The sequence below is a fragment of the Melanaphis sacchari genome, unplaced genomic scaffold (assembly GCF_002803265.2).
Source record: "Melanaphis sacchari strain LSU unplaced genomic scaffold, SCAv2.0 Contig0_pilon_pilon, whole genome shotgun sequence".
Taxonomy (NCBI): domain Eukaryota; kingdom Metazoa; phylum Arthropoda; class Insecta; order Hemiptera; family Aphididae; genus Melanaphis; species Melanaphis sacchari.
This window is the reverse complement of record NW_020270366.1, coordinates 21,249,249-21,275,094: the sequence shown is the minus strand read 5'-3', so window position 1 is coordinate 21,275,094 and position 25,846 is coordinate 21,249,249. Positions and strand designations below refer to the sequence as shown.

General features: G+C 24.8%; 2 protein-coding genes across 3 annotated transcripts in view; one reads left to right on the top strand and one right to left on the bottom strand.

Annotated features, from left to right (window-relative positions):
* Window positions 1-747: 747 nt before the first annotated feature.
* LOC112600253 (nuclear pore complex protein Nup153-like) lies at window positions 748-12,196 on the bottom strand. 2 transcript variants are annotated; one of them, XM_025347540.1, is made up of 12 exons: window positions 11,865-12,196; window positions 11,472-11,688; window positions 11,277-11,399; window positions 9,353-9,481; window positions 8,861-8,944; window positions 8,195-8,301; window positions 7,901-8,110; window positions 5,972-6,126; window positions 2,737-5,017; window positions 2,541-2,668; window positions 2,377-2,473; window positions 748-861 (listed from the first exon to the last, which is right to left on the bottom strand). In XM_025347540.1, exons 1-11 carry the CDS (start codon window positions 11,886-11,888, stop codon window positions 2,404-2,406), a joined length of 3,528 nt encoding a protein of 1,175 aa, XP_025203325.1. In that variant the 5' UTR covers window positions 11,889-12,196; the 3' UTR covers window positions 748-861; window positions 2,377-2,403. The 2 variants fall into 2 exon arrangements, with proteins under 2 accessions (XP_025203325.1, XP_025203258.1); XM_025347473.1 differs by lacking the exon at window positions 748-861 and having other exon boundaries at window positions 2,318-2,473.
* A 195-nt stretch (window positions 12,197-12,391) lies between these two features.
* LOC112597685 (sushi, von Willebrand factor type A, EGF and pentraxin domain-containing protein 1) overlaps window positions 12,392-25,846 on the top strand; it is a 29,409-nt gene continuing 15,954 nt past the window's right edge. The window contains exons 1-2 of the mRNA XM_025343851.1: window positions 12,392-12,770; window positions 17,188-17,397. Coding sequence (XP_025199636.1) covers window positions 12,728-12,770; window positions 17,188-17,397 — 253 coding nt within the window. The 5' untranslated portion in view covers window positions 12,392-12,727. The remainder of the gene's footprint in view (window positions 12,771-17,187; window positions 17,398-25,846) is intronic.

Sequence of the window (25,846 nt, the reverse complement as noted above, 5' to 3'; positions counted from 1 at the left end):
AAATATTTTTTGATGCAATTTCATGTACTTACTAAAATAGAATATTAGATGTAAATAAATATATTTTTAATAAAAATCATTATTCTAAATAACAGAAAGTCTAAATTTCTTCTCAATTAAAAGACAACATTTAAATTCATTTATTCATAGAAAAAAATGATTAGTCTGATGTCTTCTGAATTAGCATTAAATAGAATTTACCTGCAAACATTAGAATCTTTGGTGGCATCTAGTAACCATGAATAAAATTAAAAACAATTCATTAGTATTTTATTTTATATAAAAAAACTCCCCAGTATGAATTATTTAGAATACTCTAAAATATCATAGTTTAATTGTTAATTTTTAAAATATTTCAAACATACCCAATCTGCGTATTCATTTTTAGAATGTTTCTTAAATAAACAGCTTTGAAATAAAATAAAATTTGAATATACAGTTGTAAGATCTTAAAGTAAATAAATGAATGATTTTTAAAAAATAAACAAAACATATAATTTTATTATGTATTGTACCTAAATTACAATTTTTTAAGAAATGTAATGTTAACTATTATAAAATTAAATTTATAAAGACTTAAAGTACACTTATGTTAATTAAAAGACTGTACATTTTATAAAGAAAAATAGGCTACATGAAGCTCGAATTAGCAGCCTTACTCCTAAAATTACTCACTTGGACAAAAATAAATTATATCCTTACATCACAGTCAAATTAGTTTATTTCCACTTATCGGTTTACAAAATATTAATCAGCAACACTTTACAACAAATGTATATATATCAAAAAAAAAAAAAAAAGGACAACAATATAATAATAACTACTTACTGATGCACAACTAATTAAATGGAAATAAACAGTCTGAAATTTAAAAACAATTTAAAAACATCATTTCATTTTTTTTTTTTTTTTATAGCATATTAAATGTATATTTAGTTTTAAAATTAAAAATACATTTATTTCAAAGGAGTGAGCCTGCTATAGTTTTCGATAATTATCATCGAACATAGCCTGACCCACAAGAATATCACAGACATCCAAGCCATTTTGGCTAACTTTTAACTAGTAACGTAATAGTTATTTTTTACATTTTACTATACAAAAATAAAATATAATATCTGTATATTTAGGAATTATTTTATGAAATAAAAATAAGGGATCATTTGAATATAATTCATACAGCATAACCATACTTCTGTTGCCAATAGAAATTCCTTGGGTCAGACTTAGAATAATACACTTAAAAACAAATATAACCACTAAAAGAAAAAACATTATTTAACATATATAATATTCAACATTTAATAAAAAAATGTTGTGTTCTGTATACCACAAATAATAACACTTATATTTGTCTTGTATTATAACAATAGAATGGCACATAGTAGCCAATAAATGATAATTAAATTAATTAAACTCACTAGGACAATATAGTTGTACATCCATTTAATACATATTAATATCATTTTTAAGTTCCAGGTTTTTAACATAAAGCAAATATTTAACAATAAAATGTGTTAATATGTATCAATGTATTAAATTAACGAAAATAAAATATATATGTTATAAACGTTTTGAATATAATCATTGAGGTGAAAAGGTGGCGCACAGTAAGAAGAAAATACTAATATTTTAAATGTTTAATTAATTATTGATATAATTTTTATTATTAACAATTTTTAAGTTTTATTTAAAGAATAATTATAAATGACTAAATTAAAATGGCCAAATACAACAAACACACATAATAAATAAAAAACAGTTATTATTATTACGGCATAAGGCATAAAACATTAGTATATTTGTAATTGTATTGTAGGCGGTAATATATTTTTATTTTATTTTTTTGTTATAATTTTTAAGTTTTATCTATAAACATAAGTAAAATTTCAACTGTTGGAACCAAATCTAAGAAAAATGCATACATTTATTTAATTAAAAAATTGTTTTTAAATAAGTTACACAATTCAAAATATCAAAAATTAAAACATATAGACAATAGTTAAGGTTTTCTTATTTTTTTTTTTTTTTTACCAAAATAAAATTAAAAAAAAAAACATTTGACAGTTTAATGTAGTTAGTATATATAGTTTGATCCAGATAATTCAAGTTAGGATTAAAAACTAATTTATTAATATGTTATTAACATATCTCAAAATACTGTGCGCCATCAAAATATGTTGTCAAATGTAACTTTTTAATATCCAAATAATAACTGTTTGTCTACAAAATATTGACCTCAACCTGTTTTTTAATTAACTATTGTTAACCACAGAATATTATAATACAAATATAATGACAAGAATCAGTTCAAACATTGAACAATTATAATATTATATTTAATTTTTGTTACACAATAAAAACAATGTAACTTACAAAATATACAAGCAGTATGTCCATATTTTACCGAATCCTTCTAACAGGTTTTAAAATTTTTCTTTTAGTAGGTGGCTCAGTTGTTTCTGGTTTGGCACTAAAAACAGAAACTTTTATAGTTCAAATACTTTTAAAAATAATAAAACAAAATGTTTAATTCTTACGTAAATTGAGTAGTAGCTCCACCAGTAAAATTAATTGATATTGGTGCATTAGGATCTAATTTCACAGGTTGTTTCGTGCTTGGTTGATTAAATATACTATTTGATGTACATTTAGTCTGATCTTCATCCTAAAATTATTAATTAATTGTATTTTAATGTTATTATAAACGTATAATAAATAACAATGTGGACTAACCGTTGTAGATATTTTTAAAGGTCCTCCAGCATTGGGAATACTAAATACAGGTGAAGATTGTGCACCAAATGAAAATCCAAGATTCGTTGAATTGAATGAATTAGAAGTTGGAGCTAATGGTTTTTTATCATTGTCATTAGAAGACTTAGAAAAAAAACTGTTGGGAACCTGAGGAGCTAATGAACCAAATGAAAATTGAGGTGTTAGTATAGATGAACCCAATGTAGCTGGAGTCGATGTAGTGGTTCCACTTCCAAAAATAGAATTACTTGCACCAAAAACTGGAGCAGTGCTAGGAAAACTACTACTACCCATTATTGGTGAAGCGAATGATTTGTTATCATTGGTGACTGATCCAAATGTAAACATCTTAGGACTTTTTTGGTCAACGGACACATTTTGATCTTGTTTTGCTAAAGAACCAAAACTAAATAACTGAGAAGTCTTAATCAAACCTGGCTTTTGATCTTCATTCAATGTTTCATTAGGATGTGAATGACCATTTACCAACTGATTTGTATTTTCAGTAGTAGATTGAACAGGCTGAACTGAACCAAAATTCATTATTGGTTTATTTTCAATTTGTTTTGCTTTATTATCCCATACAAATTTCTCCTTAGATAAATCTTCATTTTTATGTCCAACATTAATTAATGAATTTGAGTTGTTGATATTAGTTGCAACAGAACCAAAAGATACTTTAGGACTGGAATTTTCATTTATATCATTAACTTTACGTTTATTACCTTGATTTTGTAATTCTAATGGTTTTTCTAATTCTTCATTTTTATTATTTACCAATGATTTAAATTCATTTGTAGACTGTTTAACTATATTACTATCAACAACAGGATTTTGATGAACAGATTTTTCAATCTCTAACTTATCTGAACCAAATTTAAATTGTTCATTTGGTTTATTAGTTGTGGCATTTAACCCAAACTTAAACTGACTGTCAGGTTGATTTGGTTTAATTTCAAAACCAAATTTAAACTGTGTTTCAGAATTATCACTAGTACTGATATTTGATTCCTCATTTAATTTCTTTGCTGGCAAACTTGATATACTATCAGTACCAAATTTAAATGTATTAAGGGGTGCATCAGTTTTATCATTAACTACACCAAATTTAAATTCATTAGCAGAAGTATCTGATTTAGCATTATCAGAACCTGTAAACAGTGCAGAACTTCCGAATTTAAACTGGTTAGATGGTTGAGTATTTTTACTATTATCAAATCCAAATTTAAACTGACTGGCACCAGAATTTTCAAAAGTATTGTTGTTTAATCCAAATTTAAATTGAGTTGAAGGCAAAGGTTTATTTTCTGGAGCAGACCCAGGCTTTGCTGTTCCACATGAAATACAAGTGGTACAATCACTTTTATTTTTTACCCAACAACCATCACAAGTCCAAGTATTACTTTGTACCACAGTTTTCTTTGTAGTACCAGGCTTTTGTGTTTGACATGCGACACATACTTCTATTTCATTTTTATTGGGAACCCAACAAGTTTCACAAGTCCATGTACTTGATTTAACAACTTTTAATACTGGTGTTTGTGTTTTTTCACACTTGGGAGTTTGACAAGCAATACACTTTAATATATCAGCATCATTTGAAACCCAACAAGTATCACAAGACCACTTATTTAGTTTAGTTAATGACTTTTCTGGTACTAATTGATTTTCATTATTAGTTTCTAATTTATTCGGTAAACTGCCAGAATCCATATTCCCCGACTTAGTAAATTCTAATTTAGAGTCAGAACACGGCAATGCATTTTCTAAAGTTTTTTTAGAATTATCATCAACAAACCTATCAAGGTCTGAGACCTTATCATTTTTATTTAAATTTTCATTAGAAACATCATTATTGGCGATGGAAACTTTTGTAGATTCTTTTACAAAGGTATCATCATTAGAAATATCAAAATTTGATCTAGGAATTTCAGTACTAGATTCTTTACAATTTACCTCTACATTAGTATTTTGTGCTTTCTTCATAGACATTTTCTGTTTTTTTCTACAAGTTTTCTCAGCAAATTGTGAAGTAAACTGTTCTATTGTTAATGGTTGATTGAATGTGAATTCATTATCCTCATCAATAGAACTTGATAAATTGATATTTGGCAATGATGTCATTGGTAGAGTAATCTTGGGCAAATTGACTTCAGTGGGCATTTCCAGTACATCAGACTTCGGAACACGACCCTTTTTTGAAAGATTTACTCGTAGTTTTCTCGTTGCATTTGAATCAACTCGGTTAGAATAATTTGATCTATGAAAATAAGATCATCTTAGTTAAAATGTATTTATTAATCAAAAAAACTTTTTTTATTTATCAGTTACTGTTAGAAGACAAATATTATATTATAAATTTTAAGAATTAAAAAATAGTAGCCACCTCAGTTTATTAGACTTTAATAGACTAGTTCCAATTTACACATAAGTAAGAAATAGGAAAAAATTTGTCTGTTATTAGCTTGTCAACTCAAATATTTAAGTGTTAACTCTGTGTAACTAATTATACCTAAACTTTGACCAAAATAAAACAAAATTATTTTTATAAATACAACTTATTTCAAATATAATCATATCTATCCATTAAATTGATTATAAATAAAGAGGGAATTTCCATGCAATCGTATTTTTTTCTTTTCACTTTTTTGGATTTTTATCAGTTATCTTCACGAATCATTTAATGGTGAAATTTTATTTATCTACTTTTGAATAATTTTACAAAATTTAAAATGTATTACATATCAAATTAAAAATTGTTTATATACATGGTATACTTAAGTAATTAATTATTATAAATTCTTTAATTTGTAAATTGTATATAAATAAAAAAAATTCTTGCATATTTGTTGCATGTTTTTATGATTTTTTACTGCATATTATATGACATATTTTAATACTTTATAATATATAAAAATCCGTGCTCTAGTTATAACTTGTAAATCACCTGTATGGGAAATATTTACTGTGAATATAGAAAAATAATATACCATTTTCATAAAAAGGTACACAAAATGACTGCCTACTATGCTTGTGTAGTGTTACGTCTATAAAGTCATCTGACTACATCATACATGACATTTTTTTGTTGGTTTATATTTAATTTTTAATGTTTTATACAGAAGACAATTTTCAATTTATTTTAATAAATACATGGCAATAAGAATAAGCATAAAATAATAAGAAATCTATTGTTTCAGTAAAGTGAACTTACGAGATTTCATTAGATTTGCAATCAGCTTTTTCAGGTGTTGTTTCAACCACTTTGACAGTAGACTCCACTTTAATAGGTACATTTTTTTGAACTGCTTTATGCCTTTGATGCACTTTAGGTTGAATAATAAATTTATTTTCTTCAATTTCTTTGTTCTAAAATAAATAAGAACAAACTTAACTAGTACTTATTTTAAGTTAAAATAAATTATAGCCATACGTTTACATATATTGAATAAAATGACTAAACCAGGTTTGATATTTTTTATACTATTAGAAAAAAAAATTTTAGAATCTTAATATAAAAGTTAAAATTAAATTACTAACAGTATAAAAATTTTAAATATTTTAAGAGTATTAAATCTGATGATTAAGTCCATGCATGCATTCATTTTCAGAAATTGCATTTATAAGAACATAAAGAAATAATCATTAAAATTTTTTGTCAAATATATATAAATACTGTCAACTTTTGAAAATAAAAAGTATATGGAAATAAAATCTTCATTAATAAAAAAAGCTTTAAGTAATTGATTGTAACTAATAGTCATCACTTAACATACATGGTATATTAAATAATTATTTATATTTAATAATAATTTGTAAGAATACATTAATTTTTTAACTTAAGAACTTTAGACAACTAAATTAAAATACCATAAAAACCTAGACAATATTGTTTTCTATAACACTAACACAAAACGGGAAAAATTTAATATTCAGAAAAATTCATTATACTCCATTAATTTTTAAAGAATTGACAAAATTATTAAATTTAAAGGAAAAAATTTAATCTAAGCTACTTTAAAAATGCTTTTTTGATATTATAATTTAAAATGCTGGTAACATGCTTAAAAATTACTTTTTTAAATGCCCTAAAAATAGTGTCGTTGTTTTTAATTTAGAATTTGTACAATGAATGAAAATATTTTAATAACGAACACAAAATTATGTTTAATTAATAAAAAATAAATTGAAAAAAATTGTGCAATACCAGTAATGAAACTTTGTGTTTAAGATAACATTCTATCAATAATTTTAATGATTTGGTCAATTCATACTAATATTATAAAAAAAGTATATCAAATACTTTTTTAATGTTATCAATATGCATTAGTAAGATGAAGACAGCACATGAAGACAAGGTCCACTTAAATTTATATTTAACATCACGTTCACCAATGATCTGTGATCGTCAGTAGTATGTATAGTTAGGTATGCTTGTAAATAACTGGGCTCTAGAGATACTAATATAATGTTTATATTGACCATTCAGAACCTATTAATTAACAATATGTTGCAGTTGGTTGCTAAACTATAAAAACACATATATTATCAGATCCTGAGCTACTCAACATTATAAAAACGATAAATGAATATCATCTGACGAAGAATTTGATGATAAAAAAAAAAAAAAAAAAAAAAAAAAGATAAAAGGCAAATTTGTCACAAAAAACCATTTATAAGGATACGATAAATTACTGTATAAACTGCAAAAACAACCAAAATTATCTTGAATATTGCCTCAAAGAATACTACCAGGAAATTATATGAATAATGATTTTATATTAATATTATTAAATAAAAATATTACACGTTTGGTAAGAAACCAAAAAAAGCATTATCTTATGAAATAATAAATATTTATTAATTATTATTATTGAAATATTTAATAACATATTATATAATTATCTATATATTGTACACAATTTAAAAATATATCTTAATTTGAAAATAAATGTTAGGATATATGACAATTTGCGATCGACGCCAGCCAGTGTCAATTATGGATCATTGCATATATAATGCTATCACAGTTATGTAGCGTATCGCATTAGATTAGGAATATATACGTGGAGGTGAATGTGTTAATAATGCAATGACTCAGTACATTTCTATGCATTCCTAAATTAATATTTATTTGACTAACCTTAGTAGAAATATGTTCCAGGAGAATAGATGAGGTTGTTCTAATTTCACTATTATTTGTAGAAGATATTGGTATCACTGCTTTTCTATGAATTGGTGGAGTATTACCTAAAATTTTGGATAAACTTGAACGTGCAGAGTTGCCCCCATACATAACTTGAGAACAATTTAAAGGTGACTTTTGGGCAAATAATTTTTGACGCTCTGACAACTGAAAATAACATACATAATTGAATTAAAATAAATACTCAATTCCTAAAAACAGAAATTGATAACTAAAAAATAGAGAACTCACTTCTCCATAATTAACAAATGTATCCCATCTAAATGAAGCTGAAGGTATGTGATTTGTTGATGTTTCATGAAATTTTAGTGAAGATTGTTGAAGCGATTCATTCTCCCCTAAAATTTAATAATAACATAATAATTAAAACTTTATAATAAGCAAAAAATTACTTCTAGTACATTTAAATATCAATGAAATTCTTATTTCAAAAATTAATGATTGGCTGAAATAGCTAAGCGTTTCAGCAATAATAAAATGAAATGAATCAGTCTTAATTGATATTTTAATTTCAAATATTAACTTATAGAAACTTCATAACAGAAAAGTATCATAAAATATTACATTCTATTATTTGTTATACAACATAAAACATAGTTTTCTAGTAAAAAAAATACATTACAAATAATAATAATAATAATAAAAATAGTTAATGAAAACATCCAATACTTTAATAAAACTTAAATTTTGTAAATTAATGTATCATAACAAAAATAAAATACAATAATCAGAAGTTTACAGTTTACAGTATTTATATATTTTAAAATATGTGATAATTTAAGGAGGAAACATGTGATGTAGCTAAAATAAATAGAAAGCAAATTAACATCAGTTGAATTAATAACTTTTACTAAAGTTTTATTTGAACAAAAATCTATCAAAAATAGGAAAACTTACTTGGTCTTATCAATTTTGATGAAGTTGGTGTTAAAAATTCATTACTAGTACATGATTTATCTAAATTTAATGATCTCTTTAAACCTATAAAAATAAATTTAATTTGTCTTAATTTTAAACACGTAAAAATCATAAATTGTATTAAAATGTAACTTGTAAAATTTTTTTTCATTCTAACCAATAACTCAAAATTATTACTTTGTATCATCTACTTATTTCATGCTTCATAAAAATAAATTAAAATATACATTTTATTTAACGTGAAATTGCTGTTAAAAAAATCATCTTGAGCTAACTAAAATACTAGCAATTATTTCCACATAATACTTATTAGCTAGAAAAGAACCATTCAATATTTTAAATTTAATTTACTTTTAACTAAATAAAATTGAATATATAATAACTAATCATATTTATATTTAATAAACATAGCATAATTTAGGTAAAAAGTGTAATTCTATATTTAAAAGAAATAAAAACTATAATACTTACTAATTGTAACTGGTTGCTTATTTGATGTAATTACTGTAGGTGTTGATGAAGCAAAATTGAAAGCTGTTTTTGAACTTGGTCTGTTAATATTTGTCGAATCTACCACATCAGATTTCCTTTTAAGAGCACCTTTATTTAAAATAACACAATAATTTTAGCAATATAATATTATACACCAACAAACCCTAGAAGGTTATTTTATAAAAAATAAAAACTCTTATAGTATGGAAATAATAAAAACAAAACCAATAGTACATTATAAGTTTATACATTTAAACTTATCTATGTTAGTAAATGTAAATATATTGGAAGGGTTTAAATGAGTATAGAAACATATTGGTATAAAAAATATACATTTATTTGTAATTTAATACTTTTTATAAAAAAAAAAAAATAAATAAATAGTATAATGTAAATGCACTATAAATATTTTGTCTTAACGATAATAATATGCAGTCAGATCTTTTCTTATTAATTGTTGTTTGTGTTAGATAAAATATTAGCAAGCATACCAAATTACATTAATTATACTAGTAGTAGTGCAAATGGTCAATATCTCTCAAAATTAAAAAATAAATACCAAATATTTGCAATTTTAAAATGATGATATTGTATAATGAATACTTGGTCTTTGAATATATAAATTACAAAAACTAAAATTGTGAATGAATCAGGGATTTCCTTAAGCATCCTCACAAATACATCCCTAAAAATAACAAGTAATGTGTTATAGACTGCTAATTCAATAATTAATAAAAGAGGTTATTCATTTTATAACCCATCTATTTCAAAAACAAAATATAGTTTATTTTATGAGTTTAGTATAACAAAACACCTAAATGGGTTCTATTATTATTAGCTAAATAACCTATGTTTCATATTTTATCAAAACAACTAAAATTATACTCTTAACTTTTTTAATTGTTATCTAAAGAAACCAGTAAATGCATATTATGTATTATGAAGCAACAAGTGTTCAAAAACCTTGCACATTAGATACTGTTAGAAAAAAATAACAATAATACATAAGCAACTAATCAGATATTTAAGATTCATAGCAATACATCATGAATTAAAAAAGGACAAGTCTCATTAAAAATAAGATAAAAGAAAAAATGAAAAATGCACATGTTAAGAATGAATTATATACACATCAAATAAGTATTGATCATACAAAAACTGTGTACAGTTCTAGCAACATTATAATTTTAGTTTATGTTCAATATCATAATCAATTAAAAGACATTATCTAAAGAAATAGAAATGTAGCAATCAAATCTTCTGTTATTAAAATAGGTTTATAAGTTATAACCATAATGAAAAAGTATTTAATTCATTTTATAACTATTAATTATAAAAAAACAAAATCTTATGATTTCACACATTTGTTTTTAGACTATACAAAGGAATAATTGTAAGATATAAATTAAAGTTTATATTTTAACGATTATTCCATTGTTTATTACCAAACAATTTAATTACAATTAACTAAACTGGCATTAAATGGGCTCTTTAATGTGCAACCGCTTAATTAGGTTACTAGTTTTTTTTTCTTTTAGGTAGTAATTCAACATTTATTCACTCAAGAGATAATTGTAAATACTTCACTAAATGCAAACTAAAATATGTTAAAAAATGTTGAAAATTTTAATTATATTCAATCACCTATTATTTAAATGGATTTTATTAAATAATTAAATAAAATTAAAAAAAAATTTAAATACGGGTATGTCTTAAAGTAGCAAACAAGAAGTTAAATTTAATAAACCTTAAATACACACTCCAATATTTTATTATTAAATTGAGAATATTAAAAAGAAAACACACAAATAATATATCGGTTTTCACATTTTCAAAAATTATCTACTTACAAATACTTTTTAGGTATCTACTTTAAAGAATAATGTTCAACAATAACACTTACTTCTATTACCAATATCATGGCTTTGTAAGGAAGAACTTGAGTGGCTTGTAAATTTTGGACTTTGTTTACTTGTACTTGGTATACAAGTAATGGCAGATATTTCTGGTAAAAGGACATTCACATCTACACAGACGAAAGTACAAGAGTTAAGAAAAAGTAGATATCATAAAACTAATACTATAGATTATAATTTACTTGAACCCCTGTGGTTGTCAGTTGAACTAGTAGGTAGGTATTTGGTGTTTGTAAATGAATTATTGGATGTGCACAGTTTCTTTACTGGAGGTTGATCGTCGTTTTCGGTCACTGACGTAGGGCCGTCATCGGTTTGCGCATCGCTGATTAACGTATTCATCCACGTCATTCCGGGTATGTATGCGGACACGCGTTTCGTGACCCTCCTCATAAAAGACTGGAATATCAAAAAAAAAATTTTTTTAAAAAATCATACAAGGGGACATATCAATCGTCGTGTTGCGTGAGACCATGTGATTGCGCAGCGCAATCGGGCGGGAAAATCACTGGAAAATCATTAGACGTTATATCGCCGATCGAAGAAGAACTGTGAGACGTTTGTTTTCTACTTACGTTTGATTTGTCGTACGGCTTCATGATTCTCAGAGCCTGATCCCATGGACAAGCACAAAAAACTGCACGGCTTAACGTACGCGCGACGCACAGCGGTCGAACAATCGCGAAGAGCGCATAATCAACGGACAAATAAACGAGGCAATCGGAACAGTACGCACTCCGTCTTAAGGCCAATGTCGTAATTTGTCGTTTTAATTTTATGATTATTGTATAAACGTTGATGTTGTTATTTTTATATTTTATTTTTATTTTTATACCCTAATCGTTGTTAACGGAGAACGCGATCGGCACACAAGCGTAGGGACGTGACGGCCATGATGGATAAACTAGATCAGTCCATCGCGCGCGACCAAATACATTGTGACCAATCGAACGGACTGACGACCGTAAGGCCAGCAGCACTGGCCGTGCACTACCGTGATAACGCCGAATACAGTGGACAGAGCGCGACACCATACAAATTCCGCCGTCGAGGAGTTTTCCCCTTTCCCTGCGGTTGATGGGCAGATGAATCTCACCTGCTGCTGCTGATGCTCTGCCCTCTCGATGGCTAGTGGCGGTAACGACGACGCCGATGACCGGTTTGGTTAGATTAACCGCCGGGTAACTTTCGTATTTTTCAATTTTCTCCAGTCGCAAGTGTCACGCTGATACGGTTAGTGCTGTGGTGTCCCGTTGCTTGTCCGCCGTCTGTTTTTTTTACGCGTCGTATTTATCGTTGTAATATTATTTAATATTAATTATTATTAATTTCATCGATCATCTTGATTTTATCCCTGCTGATAATATCATAACTACACTGAAGTGTGCAATTTACGCAATTTATTCTGCAGGGGTGCTCCTCTTCTCTTTGCTGCAAGATGCGGCGATCTTTTCTTCACGTCGTCGTCTTGACGATTACAGGTTAGTGTAATTTACATATTTGTATACATATTATATTATTACATACTCATGCAACCAGTACCGTAACTACCGGTATCCGCGGGAGTGCCAAGATGAGGATACTTCTTCACCATTAAGTCGTATACTTGGCCGATCGGAGGAAATTTGATTATAATATATTTGGTTATAATTTAATCTACTGACATATTTATACTTGGTAAAATTGCGGTTTTTTTATTTCTTTCTGCCAACTTATTTATGAAATATTATATTTTGATTAGTCCGCATAAAGTAGGCTTGCAACTCCGCTGATAAATATTTATTTGTGACAATGTATACAACCTGTAATATACTGCAGTTCTATAAATAATTTATTTATATTATTGTAATTAACAAAATAGGTACACACAATTATTAATTAGATATTAAATTGAATATTGTCGATTTCCTAATACATTTTCTTAGAAATTGAATATATCATGATCATATAAGTACCTTTAAAAAATAACAAATGTAAATCTTATCGAAACATTTTAAAGTCACATCAAAAAAAATTTACCATTTTTTTCCCCAAAGTTAAAAAAATATCTTATTGATCCCCCTCCTTACTATTTTTTTCTTCTAGAAAAGCAAATACTTATTTATAACTATTAATATTGGCCCAAGTTATACCTAAACGTGTTGAAGTAACCCCTATAAATTAAAACCTCTAGACTGAAGTCTACACGAGGTATGATTTTTTTTTTTTTTTTATCAAAATATGAAAATATATGCATTAAAAATTAAAACAATTTCTTCAACATTGTTGTAAATCGTATTTCGTATTTATTTAAAATACAATTTATTAGACTCAGTTAAAATATTTAACGTCTAAGAAATTATGAAAAATATTATAGCTTCACTTACGAATTTTACATTTTATATGGGTACATTTTTCATATCATTACCTCATAGTTTTATCATATTAATGAATTTGTAAAAAATAAGGTATATGTATTATGTACGAGTTTACTGCAACGTCTAGATATAGCGAAAAGTGAAACAGTACGGCTCTACCTTCACGCAGTGTTATTGCGTTTAGACGCTATAGACTAGTTGTTGAGTCTGTACTTAAGATAAAAATTCACATTTTTGTACTACTAATTACCGCATATTATGTCTATTGAACTGATCACTTTAAAATTTACAAAAAAATAAATTTAGTCCAGTGACCAGTCTAATCCATCCAGGAACTATAAAAAAAAAAAAATTTGATTTAAAATATGGGATGCTATGTATTCTATTTCTTACTTATACCTACTTACCTACGTACATAATATATAATTTTAATAAAAAAATGCTTTTATATTTTTATACAAGGAACTTACATATTACTATACTATAAACTACATTATATTCCTATATTATAAGTTACAAAAAAAAAATAGAATATATCAGTACAATTTAAAACATATTATTTGTACGAAAATTTGTTATATTTCACTATTTTTCTATTATTTACGTAACTTAGAATTCAATCACGTAAAACTTAGTGTAACTTGTGAAGAAATAAAGAAAAAGAAGGATACTAAAATAAAATAACTACCACAGAATTGTTTTTCAATAAATTAAGATTTGATGCGTAAAAATACTACGAACTAGATGCCTAAGATCCTATAAAAATCAAAATTATCCTAAATACTTTAAAGTATTTTTGATTTTTTAAGCGTTTTCTTTAGCAACTTTTGCTTACCTACAAACTAAATCAAGTTATATTTACTCAACGAAATTTTATAATCATCGAAGTTTTATTACCATATCAGAGTCAGTTATATAAATTTTATTCTTTCTAATTTTGTACTATTATTACTAAATTCTTACAAAATATTTTATTAATAATTAGAATATTATCAACCAAAATGAGTGTTATTTTTTAAGTATATTAATTATAGTTAGGTAAATAATTCAAATATAAGTATGCAAATTTTATACCATTCATAATTACGTGTAATATACGTAGTAACAAATCGGTTAAGAGTGTTAAGACTTAAAAACCAAGAGATTATCAATAATTTACAAATTTCAATATTAAAGACGATAAAGTGAAATAAATTATGAAGAAGTCTTTTATTCATTAGGTAGAAGTACCTGCTATTGTACTTAAGTTTAAGAATTAAAATTAAACACAATTTTCTCTTATTTTTAAAAGAATGTAAAAATTACTTTTCTAATATCAACAAAAATGTCATTAGAGCATATTATATGCTTATTAATATTTACTAACATATTTACCAATGATTAACCTACTCGTTTATTTTATTTCCTTACAGAATACAGACGTTGTGGTTTTATATTAGATTAGTTTATATAGGTAAACGTAGACTTGTATAGTTTTTAATATTTTATTAATGTTAATATCTTTAGTTAAGTATAGTTATTACTTATTACTGTTTTATTTATGATGCATAAGATAGTGGTATGTAATAATAATTTAGATAAAAAATATAAAAATATATATATTTTTAATTTTTAAAATTTCGGTAAGTAACCAGCATAAGTACTAAAATTAGTTTATAGGCAAAATATTATAGTATACTCCAAAACAAAATCACCACTATTAATATAGTTATGCCAATAAAATTGAATTGAGTCTGACTCTTAAAAATTAAATAAGTACATGAATATATAATTTAGGTACTCATATTTTGCAACAAGTAATAAAATTTGCATTTGATTTTTATATATTAATGCATATAAACTTATAATTTTAAAATACGTTCAACCATTTCATTTTTTGTAATAACTGTTTTTATTATTTTATAGTTTATACAGTTTATAAATAAAATTCCTGATGAAAGAATTAATAATTTAATATCGTATTACTTTTTTTCAAAAGATCTTAATTATTATAGGAAGGTAAAGATATTAAGGTTTTTTTTTTTCATTTCGGGGAGAAACTATTTGACTATAAAAAATATGTATAAAATTACCAAACATCCTATGTTATTTACTTATACTTATTGTACTTACTTGTTTGGAACGATAAAAACAAGAATAATTAGTTTATGCTTTCACATTCCAATTTTTTTATAATTTGAAATTTTTCTTATTACTTCATATTTACATCTGAATTAATTATTTTATATTTAATTAATTAAAAAATGTTTATTTCAATATTTACATTATAATATGTGATGGATAACGATTGTTTTCATAGAATCAAAAATTGAAATAAATTATGAAAGTAATTGTAATGTAAAATTTAAGATTAAAAGCTACAAAAAAAAAAAAAATATATTAATATTATAATATCTATAGTTTATTGCAAAAAATAATTTTTTTCATTTATTTTATAAATGTTCAAGATTGAAACTGTCAATCCAATAGTTATAAATATTTGAAAGAAACACGAAAAACAATAAAGGGAAACGCTTAAATAGATATTGATTATTATGATAATCACCATTCACCATAGATTTAAATTCAGGTTATACACTAGGAAATTCAAAGAAATGTTAGTGCGATAATTTTGAAAATTGGAGGATGATTACAACATAACCAAGAGCCACTCGGTCATTTGACACGGTTGTTTGTTTCGCTTATGATTAGCCCAGATCGTTTTTCTTCCGTAAGTCCTCTGTATTTGCTCCATAAAACACATTATGTTCTATCACTATTTACTTTATGACCTATGTAATATGCTTTACGTGTTGTTTAGAAAAACAAAAAAATTGTTGTTTTTTTGTCATCAAGAAGGAGTATTGTTACGTATTGTATTTCAATTACATAGTATTTAATTTATATTTAACAAATAGATAATATAATTGATATAATCACTATGGCGTAACAAAAAATATTTAAAAAATGTAAAGTCTTAATTATTAAACTATAAATTTTAGATTATTAAGTTCTTGATTTAACTATGAAATTATTTAAGGGAAATTTCCCTTGACTAATATGTAATGTATGTAGAATAAAGTATTAAACAGAATCATAATATGATTGTAAAATGTATTATATAATTTAAATAAAATTAAAGAAACATTTTAAAATTCTTTATTTTTTTATCTATAATAATATTATTTTCAATTTTATCTACATGACTAAGGTATATGTATAGATACTCAAATACGTATTTTATTTGGTCATATTAATGTATAGTAGTATGTATAAAACATATAGTTAAGTATTTATACAATTTATTATTATTAAATATTATGCATGTAAATTGTGAAGAATATATTTTAGTGTAAATGTGTAATAGTAATAGCATTTTACGTATTACTCATCAAATAAGTATGAATTATATATGTCAGTAAATTTAGGGTTTGGTATACCCCAGCATGAATTTTTTTGAACATCATTTAAAAAACATTTAAAAGCAAATTATTTAATATAAACATATTATATAGTATCATATTGCATATGATTTTTTTTAAATTTTAATCTGGTTTTACAGGGTTAGTAGGATGTTGGGCAATTTCAACTGAAACTCGATGTAAATTTCCTGGTGCACCAGCACACTCAACTGTATCGTTTTCGAATGATACCTTAAGCATTGGTACAATAGCTACGTATACTTGCGAAAGAGGATTTGAACTCTTAGGACCAGCAAGGAGAGTATGTGAATCTACTGGCGAATGGCTACCTGAAGGAATACCATTTTGCGGTAAGTTTTATCTTCTTTTATTAATTTTGATAAATATATAGAATATAGATACATATATACATAAAATATAGCTAAATAACCATATCAATTAAAAATGTCAATGATGTTTATGATCTAGAACTATTTTTCATATATTTCGAATTTTTGATTCATTTTTAATCGATTAAAAATTGAATTCGGCTTTGTAAAAGATAGGGACATTTTATATTTTTAAACTATTTATACGACTAGAAAGTCTTCGAACTTATTCTATATTCAACGATTACTTTCCTTATTATTATTAATTTTCCATGTAGGTAGTAACAATTGATTATTATAGAAGAACTATTTTTTTACAAATAATATTTTTTCATTATACATTTTTAGCAAACATTGTATTAATCTTTTGTTGTGTTTTGAACTTTCTCTCGCGTTTATAAGCAATAAGCAAGATCAAAATAAGATTTAATTATTTTTGAATACTGTAACATTTTTTAAAAATAATATAAATGTCGGTAATATATACAGTATATTTTATTACAAATTGATACGCTTATAACTTTTATAATGTAACTTAATATAGTGTGTAACGTTTATATTGTAAACTCTATGTATATATTATAATACAATATAGATAAATTTAGCAAGCGAATGATGGGATGATGTATGTATATCATCCAGTTTATGTTGACAAAAAACACGATGATTCTTTAGAAAAATTAGTATATACCGTTGGCCAAGATCATAAAAAAAAATATTATGATTGTCGTCGGTTAGAATCATACAAAGTGGGAAATTATGCTCATAAATTTAATGCTCCGTGAAAAAGTATATTTTCATGAGTAAAAAAATATGGAATGTATTTTATAACAATAGTATACTGCTGATACTTCGACAGATTTTAATACCGTAAAAAATTGTAGTAGGTATATGTTATCCACAACAGCAAAATACCGATTAAAAAAATATTTCCTTGTAAAAATAATCTGTAAGCCTTAAGCAGCATACCTATTTAGCGTAACTATTTTAAACAAGCTCTTGAAATAGAGATTTAATATTGATAGTTTATTTACCCTAGGAAATTATTTATATTTTGATTAACATATTTTCTAAAAATGAACGCACCTTAGGTATAATGTAAGTTTGAAAGTAAAATTGTTTTAAGATAATTCTTAAGTTTAAAGATATTTAAAGAATTACACATCCATATAATGTCGTTACAAAAGTTATACCTACAATTTATTTATATATAGATAAATGGTAAATCTTTTATATTTTTTAATTAATTTTATTCGTAGGTACCTCTTATTTAAATAAAATTAAAATTAAAAGTTTAAAAATTGAATGGTAGATTTTAAAGAAAAATATAATATTATAGTAACCAATTTATTGTATAAATCACCTTACTATACCTACTATATATTTTATAGTAATTTCATATAAATTAAAAAAAGTGTAAAAATTCTGAATTTGAATATGCTGTATCATAATATATTGTATTTCATACGTACCTACTTACTGAAAATATAAATACGAAAATCATATAGATTTACCTATGAAAACATTGAAAAAGTTAACACATTTTTAGTTAGGTGCTTACTTTTTATTTTCATCTAATGTAAGAAGTGAAAAGCTATTGAATATGACCCGATTATAACTTCCAAAGTGGGTGACGTATTCATTACTGTGACCCCTTCGATTTGTGGGGCCGACACCATTATAACATTATAACTGCAATATTCTATCGTGGGACAAACCAATACATGTACTCAATGGTATAACACTATAAGATATACATGGAACATGCACACACACACACACACACACAAACACACATAAATAAAGAACCTGTTTATTTGACTTACAAAGTCACTATAATCTTGCCACGTTGAACGATAAATTAAAATAATCACAGTCGAGTAGAAAAGTATGTGTGTTAAAAACAGTGGCTAAGATATTTGAATCTACATACAATACTGGCATATTGAAATCGAAAATGAGGCACAATGAGAACATCGACAAAGGCGCGTGCACTTATTATCTTATTGATATTTGATGACACATATAACATATTTTCTCGATCAAACACGACATTAATTTTATGTCACACACTCACGAGACAATCCTTTTGTCACCGTGATGAATTTAAACACATGTTATTATTATGGTACTTTGCGTGTTATGTACACGCTAATACGTGGCCCAATTTTTTCGGACATACTTCTACGTCTTCCCATATTATAATAGTCATAATACCGCTATTACAACGGTAAACTACACCTTCTCGCCTGCGTCTCGTTTCATTCCACCGCACGTTTAGATCTGACAATCAGCACCCATCGTTGCATGATAATTGTCAATTGGCATGAGTAATCAATGAGTTTACCAAATCATTATCAAGGCAGCAATCATTCAAAATTCAATAGTCGTTTGTTTTTTCTCCACCTTAAAACTCCAACAGTCCTTATAAGTGTAGGGACTTATTTTTATTATCAAATGAAAATATCAAATTCACGTATTACAATAATGGGCAAGGCCATTTAGGGATAATTAACATTTTATTGTTTGACAAATAGGAGATTATAACTGTTTTAATTGAGAAAGTTTGAACTTTACGATAAAAATGTTAACTCTTTTTTTTTGACGTCAGTTGTTTTTAAAATTCTCACACAATTAAAAAATATTTAACTAAATTTTTTATGTTAGGTAAACCCTTGCAATTTAGTTAATTGTTACAATTAAAATTTAAAATATCGTAGTATTTATTCTTAAAAGTAAAACGGGTGATAAAAAAAATAAATAGATCTACAATATATAAAATTATAATAAATATTACATTAGCAATTACCTATGTAAAACAAAAATGTAATACATTTTAGTATACTGTACTAAAATATAGCTATATAACGCCGTATATAAGATTATATTATAGCGTTGGTTAAACTATTTATAACCAATGATAATAGTTATATAGTATTTCATATTTTAATTGGTTTTCAAATATAATAATTATTGTACAATGTGTTATTTATAAACTAGCTAAATAAAATAATAAATATAGTTAATGTATGTAAACTATGTCTTTGCTTTTACAAACAGTTAGGTAAGGGTAATAGACCATTATGTTTGCATTATTATTTTTAATAATAATGGTACTTTATTTATTTTATGAATTTTTCTTTAAATTCGATTCAGTATATTATGAAGATGTGCCTAACTACCTTCCTATTATTAAATATAATTGAATAACAGAAAAATATGTAGTTTTAATAATACATATATATTGAACATAATATTCAAAATATATGGGTAGGTAAACAATGTCTTTTTTTTTTAGAAGTCATCTGAGCGTTATAAATCCGTAAGATTCGTACTATAATTGACCATTTAAATAGTACATGGATAATGAATTTACCTATGTCGGATAAGCGTGGTCTCTTAACCTCAATATATGCTATTGTGTAGTAGAAATGCGTATAAGTAACTAATGTTTTATATTTACACAAGATAAATTTAAATAATTGTTTTATTTAATAGTAAATATACTATAAACAAAAAAAAAAAATTATTTTATTCCATATAATAATTATTAATTTATAATGATTCTTTATCTTAAAAAAAATTAATTTATTCAAATGTAAAATTAATAATTATTTATGTATTAATGTAATTTTAAAACAGTAATCAAAGTGGTCTTCAAAGTTTTATAGGAATGTTGTGTTGATAGAGGTTGTAGTCTACTTATTATTACCTAGATTACAGTATTTCTTTTAATGCGGCAGAATATGAGCTATGATAGAGTAAACATAAACAAACAATTTTAAAGAGTGTGTGTAACGCATCGATGAACTAAGTTTTAAAGATTATACTTCACTATATTACCCTTATAGTTTATTAAATCATACAATACATTTAAAATACTTTTGATACCATGGTGGATATAGATATCTACTATAGTTTACAACACAAATATAGTGATTTATTTTTAGAAAATAAAATTGGAATTAATTTAATGTGTAGGTAATTAAAATTCAAATGAAGACAAGTAGATTAAACTTAGATTACGAATTAATAAGTAGGATGTTGGATAAGTCATTAAGTCAATGCATACAATGCATGATTATAAAATTTTCATTGGTATTGAAAATAAATCAAATAACAATAAAGATGAAGAATTTTTAGGTACAGTTTTACATATTTTCTTGTATTACTATGTAACATGTAATAATAATAATTAACCTAATATAAATGGATAAAATAAAGAATAACATCTTAAATATATTATACAAAAAATAATGCCATTTAAATTATGATGAAATTATTAACTATTATAGTATTATACCTACAACTATTGTTAAGAATATCAATATATTTTGTATAAAATCTATGTAGAAGTTATTATTTAAAATATGTTAGTAGAGAGTGATTTTTGCTTCAATACATTTAACTATTTTATTTTTGTGTAGGTATCTATGTAAGTACTTAGTATACTTATATAACTGTTTAAGTAATATAAAGTGTACAATTAGTCAACAAACCAAAATTATAAAATGTAAAACAATTACTATTATGCAATAGTCCTTTTATGTTAGACCGCATGATGAGGCTGATATAGTAATGTTTAAAAACATTAAGTTGTATTAACAATTTTCCAGTAGTATAATATACATGAAACTACAGCTTAAGATAAAAAATAATAATACATAACCATATTTATTTACATTGGGCCATTTTGTGCCAAATTAACGGTGCTTGGGAGACGAACCAATATTACACAAACAATACGTGATCTTTCTATATTTGTGGGTAAAAATGTAGGTCCTGACCGCTTTTCAACTTCTAATGGGCAACGTATATCATGAATTAAAAACAAGTTAAGCAGCCGCATTGTATTTAATAATAAATATATTAGAATCGTGATGGACAATACGTGCGAGAATTCGCCTTTATAAACAAAAATGAAATAAGTATTTTTCAATATGGTAGTCAGTGATAACACATAAATTGGTAACGGTGTAAAAAAACAAAAAAGTCCAAAGGCTAAACAAAGAATACATTTCGAGGGTCTTTGTCAGTCATACTGAAAATTTATTTCATGATTTTCTATTTTAATTTGTCATCAATGTGTAGCCTGCGTTCATTGTAACATAGTGCAGACACGGTTTAATTCGTAATTCCTGGTTATAGTTGGTTAGGGCGATTTCAATTACTGAAAATTTAATTTTAAAACAAAAACTATTTTCGTTAGTTGAATTTTTATGAATTCGCTTTCTAATAAAAATAATTTAATGTTAATTGTTAACTAATGATGAGGTATTAGTTAATCCTTGAATTAATTGTATTAATTTAGCCACTCAATACTTATAAACAAAATCAATAATTTTATGCATGTATTGAGATTTTAGAGTTATATCAAATTAAAATAAAATAACAAAAAAAAAAAAATATTCATTTTTATTTAATAATATCTATTTAAATAATAGAATTTTAAACTAAAAAATGTTTTATTATTTTTATTAATTTTCCAGAAAACCATAATTAATATAAATTAAAGTAAAAAGTAATTTTAATCTACTAAGTAGGTATCTACCTTTACTTAAATAATTAATTTTTAGATATTTATTTGAATTCACTTTCAGAGTAGTTAAAAGTATCAGTTGAAAATGAAAAAAATATTATGCATTGAAATCACGACATAACCAATCGTATTTGCATGTAAAAGTTACTCGTGCACGATCTATGGCATTACCTTTTCGTTTTTCGTGTGATTTTTCTTTAAAACGAAAGTTATGTACAGTTTTTATTGACCACAGTAGATTAAAGGGCATAGTCAATTCCAGTCACGTTTTTTTTTTTTTACAAATACCAGATTTAATCTTAAATTAGAGTCGTCAATACTCAATAATATTACAAAATAAAAATCCTAGTATATTATTGTTGGTAAAAAATAACATCAAAGTGTAAAGTTTTTATGGAGTTATAAATTTTTAAAACTAAAAATGTAAGAAAAATAACTTTCCACCAATAATAATTATAAACTGTAATGATGTACTTGTATTTATTTTTATTTTGAAATCATTGTAAAACTATATTTATTAATAATATATACTTAACTATATATTTTATTTGGTAAAATATATGTAACCGTATAGAATTTTAGTTTTTATTTTTTTATAAATCACCTGATTAAACAATATAAAGTTCAACAACATAACATTGCAACAATGAATACATTTTTTTTTTTTGCGTTACGAGTACATTATAATATTGATTTAAAAGTTATTTTCATCTCTGAAAAATATTTTACACTGTCAAAAATTAAATCGTAACATTATTAAAATTATTAAAAGTACATTTCTTGATGTGTTGATAAGTATTATTAACTAATAAATAATAATAATTTGATAATTAGACTTGTAAAAAAAGAAAATTTAGTTCACTTACGTTTCAAAATCGGTTAGCTTTAATATGCCAGCAAAATTGCTATTATATATTTGTTATTACCATATCACATTAAAATCTGTAAAAAAAAAATTGATATGCATGCACTTACAATAATTAGCAAATAAACATATAGGTAACCGATTTTTTTGTAGTAGATTTCATAGGTATGTATAACTATAGTTTTTTTATTCTATAAAAAAAAAAAAAAACAGTAGTGCTAACTGCTATACAAAAACGTGATCGATTAATTTTCAATTATTTTGTAAAGAGAAAAAATCAATGACAAAATGAGTTGTCTTTGAATATGTATTTAATTTTATTATAATATTAAATAGTATTGCTAGCTGTATAATTAATTATAATAGTTATTAATTATATATATTTTTTTAATTAAGACATAGTTTTCATGCTAATAAGATTGGCATTTGTCGATCAATAAATTAAATTATGCGCACTAAATAAAATTGAATTTTTATTCTTTAAAAAAAATGTACAATTAATCATAATATAAAATTGATATTGTGTAGTTTACTATAATATCAAACATGCTGAATTTACTTAAAACGCAGTAGTTCTCAGTAGTTAAAATGCTCTTATAATTACAAACTAATAAACAATAAATTAATAAAAAAAGTTGTAAAAATAATATAGTAATACAATTTGATAAATTTTAGTTTTTATTTTTTAATATATAAATTTAATTTATTAATTACATAGTAAGATATTGAATAATAGATATTATAATGTGTTATGGTTCAAATATTTTAGATACATTTTTAAGGAGACCGTAACAATGTTTGGTATGTATTTTTTTACGAAAAATTTCACACAGAAATACACTGATGGTATTATTTAAAGATTGATTTATCTTTCAAATTAGAAATATTTATAAGTAGTATCTATAAGTGTATCACTATATGTGTAATTATTTTTTTCACATTCATAATAGGGACGATGCGTAGGTATTGCATTTTGACGCGTGTGTGTACATGTTATTTCGTGGCCTCCAGTTAGGTGAAGGCCACGGTCGGCTCTCATTGGTTTGCAACCGGTTCCGCCACAGCATCTAGGTCAAACATTCCGTATCTATGTAGCGCCTTGCATCGCGGTGTAAAGACGTGGGTACTAATAAACTAGGCACGAAGAAATTTCACTGGAACTACTGAAAATGTGCGGTAGTATCAAACTTAGGGTTCTCTCTTTCTTTTTATAACACATACACAGGTGTATCATTGATATTGACGATATTGTTAGATTTTTTTATGGGTATTTTTGTAAGTGCGTGAATTAGTTTCACGTCTAATTATTTTAAACGATTTGACAATATTATGTTTAAATAATGTACATTATACATGCATGCGATGCATATAGCTGTTATTATTTCTAAATGACATCTTTTAAGTTTTAAAATACAAACTTAATTTTTCTGAAACATATTGATCGCAAATAAAACTTTGACCAAGAATAATTTAACGCCTAATTTGTAGATAAACTGTTTCTCAAAATTATTTTACTGTGACAACTAATTTTAAGCTATTTTAATATCATGTCATTATAAGCCACATTCAGATATAAATAAATAATTTTTTTAAATAAAATTATTAAATTCAACCTAATTTTTACCTAATTAGTTTGTCAAGTGCAATTAAACATAGTTTCGAATAACTATTATATCTACTTTACTTCTATGTAGATCCATTTTTTTACTTTAATAATATAAAATTACATTATTAGATAGTAGAAAAAATCATTAAGAATAGTTCAATAAAGTAAAAGTAGTTCTAAAGTTAAAAAAAATCAAATATTGATCATTATCATTTTATATTGTTTTTATTTTGGTCTGTGAACTTGAATGTTATAAAGATGCGCAATGGGACCTTGAGATAAAATTCTTAATCTATTGTTACTGTCTTAAGTCGTGACCATTTCACGTTAAAGATAGGTTTACTAACTATATAGAATATTTCATGATTTATTATTATGTACCTATATACTCGTATAAGGCCAAGGGCAAATATTTTAATAA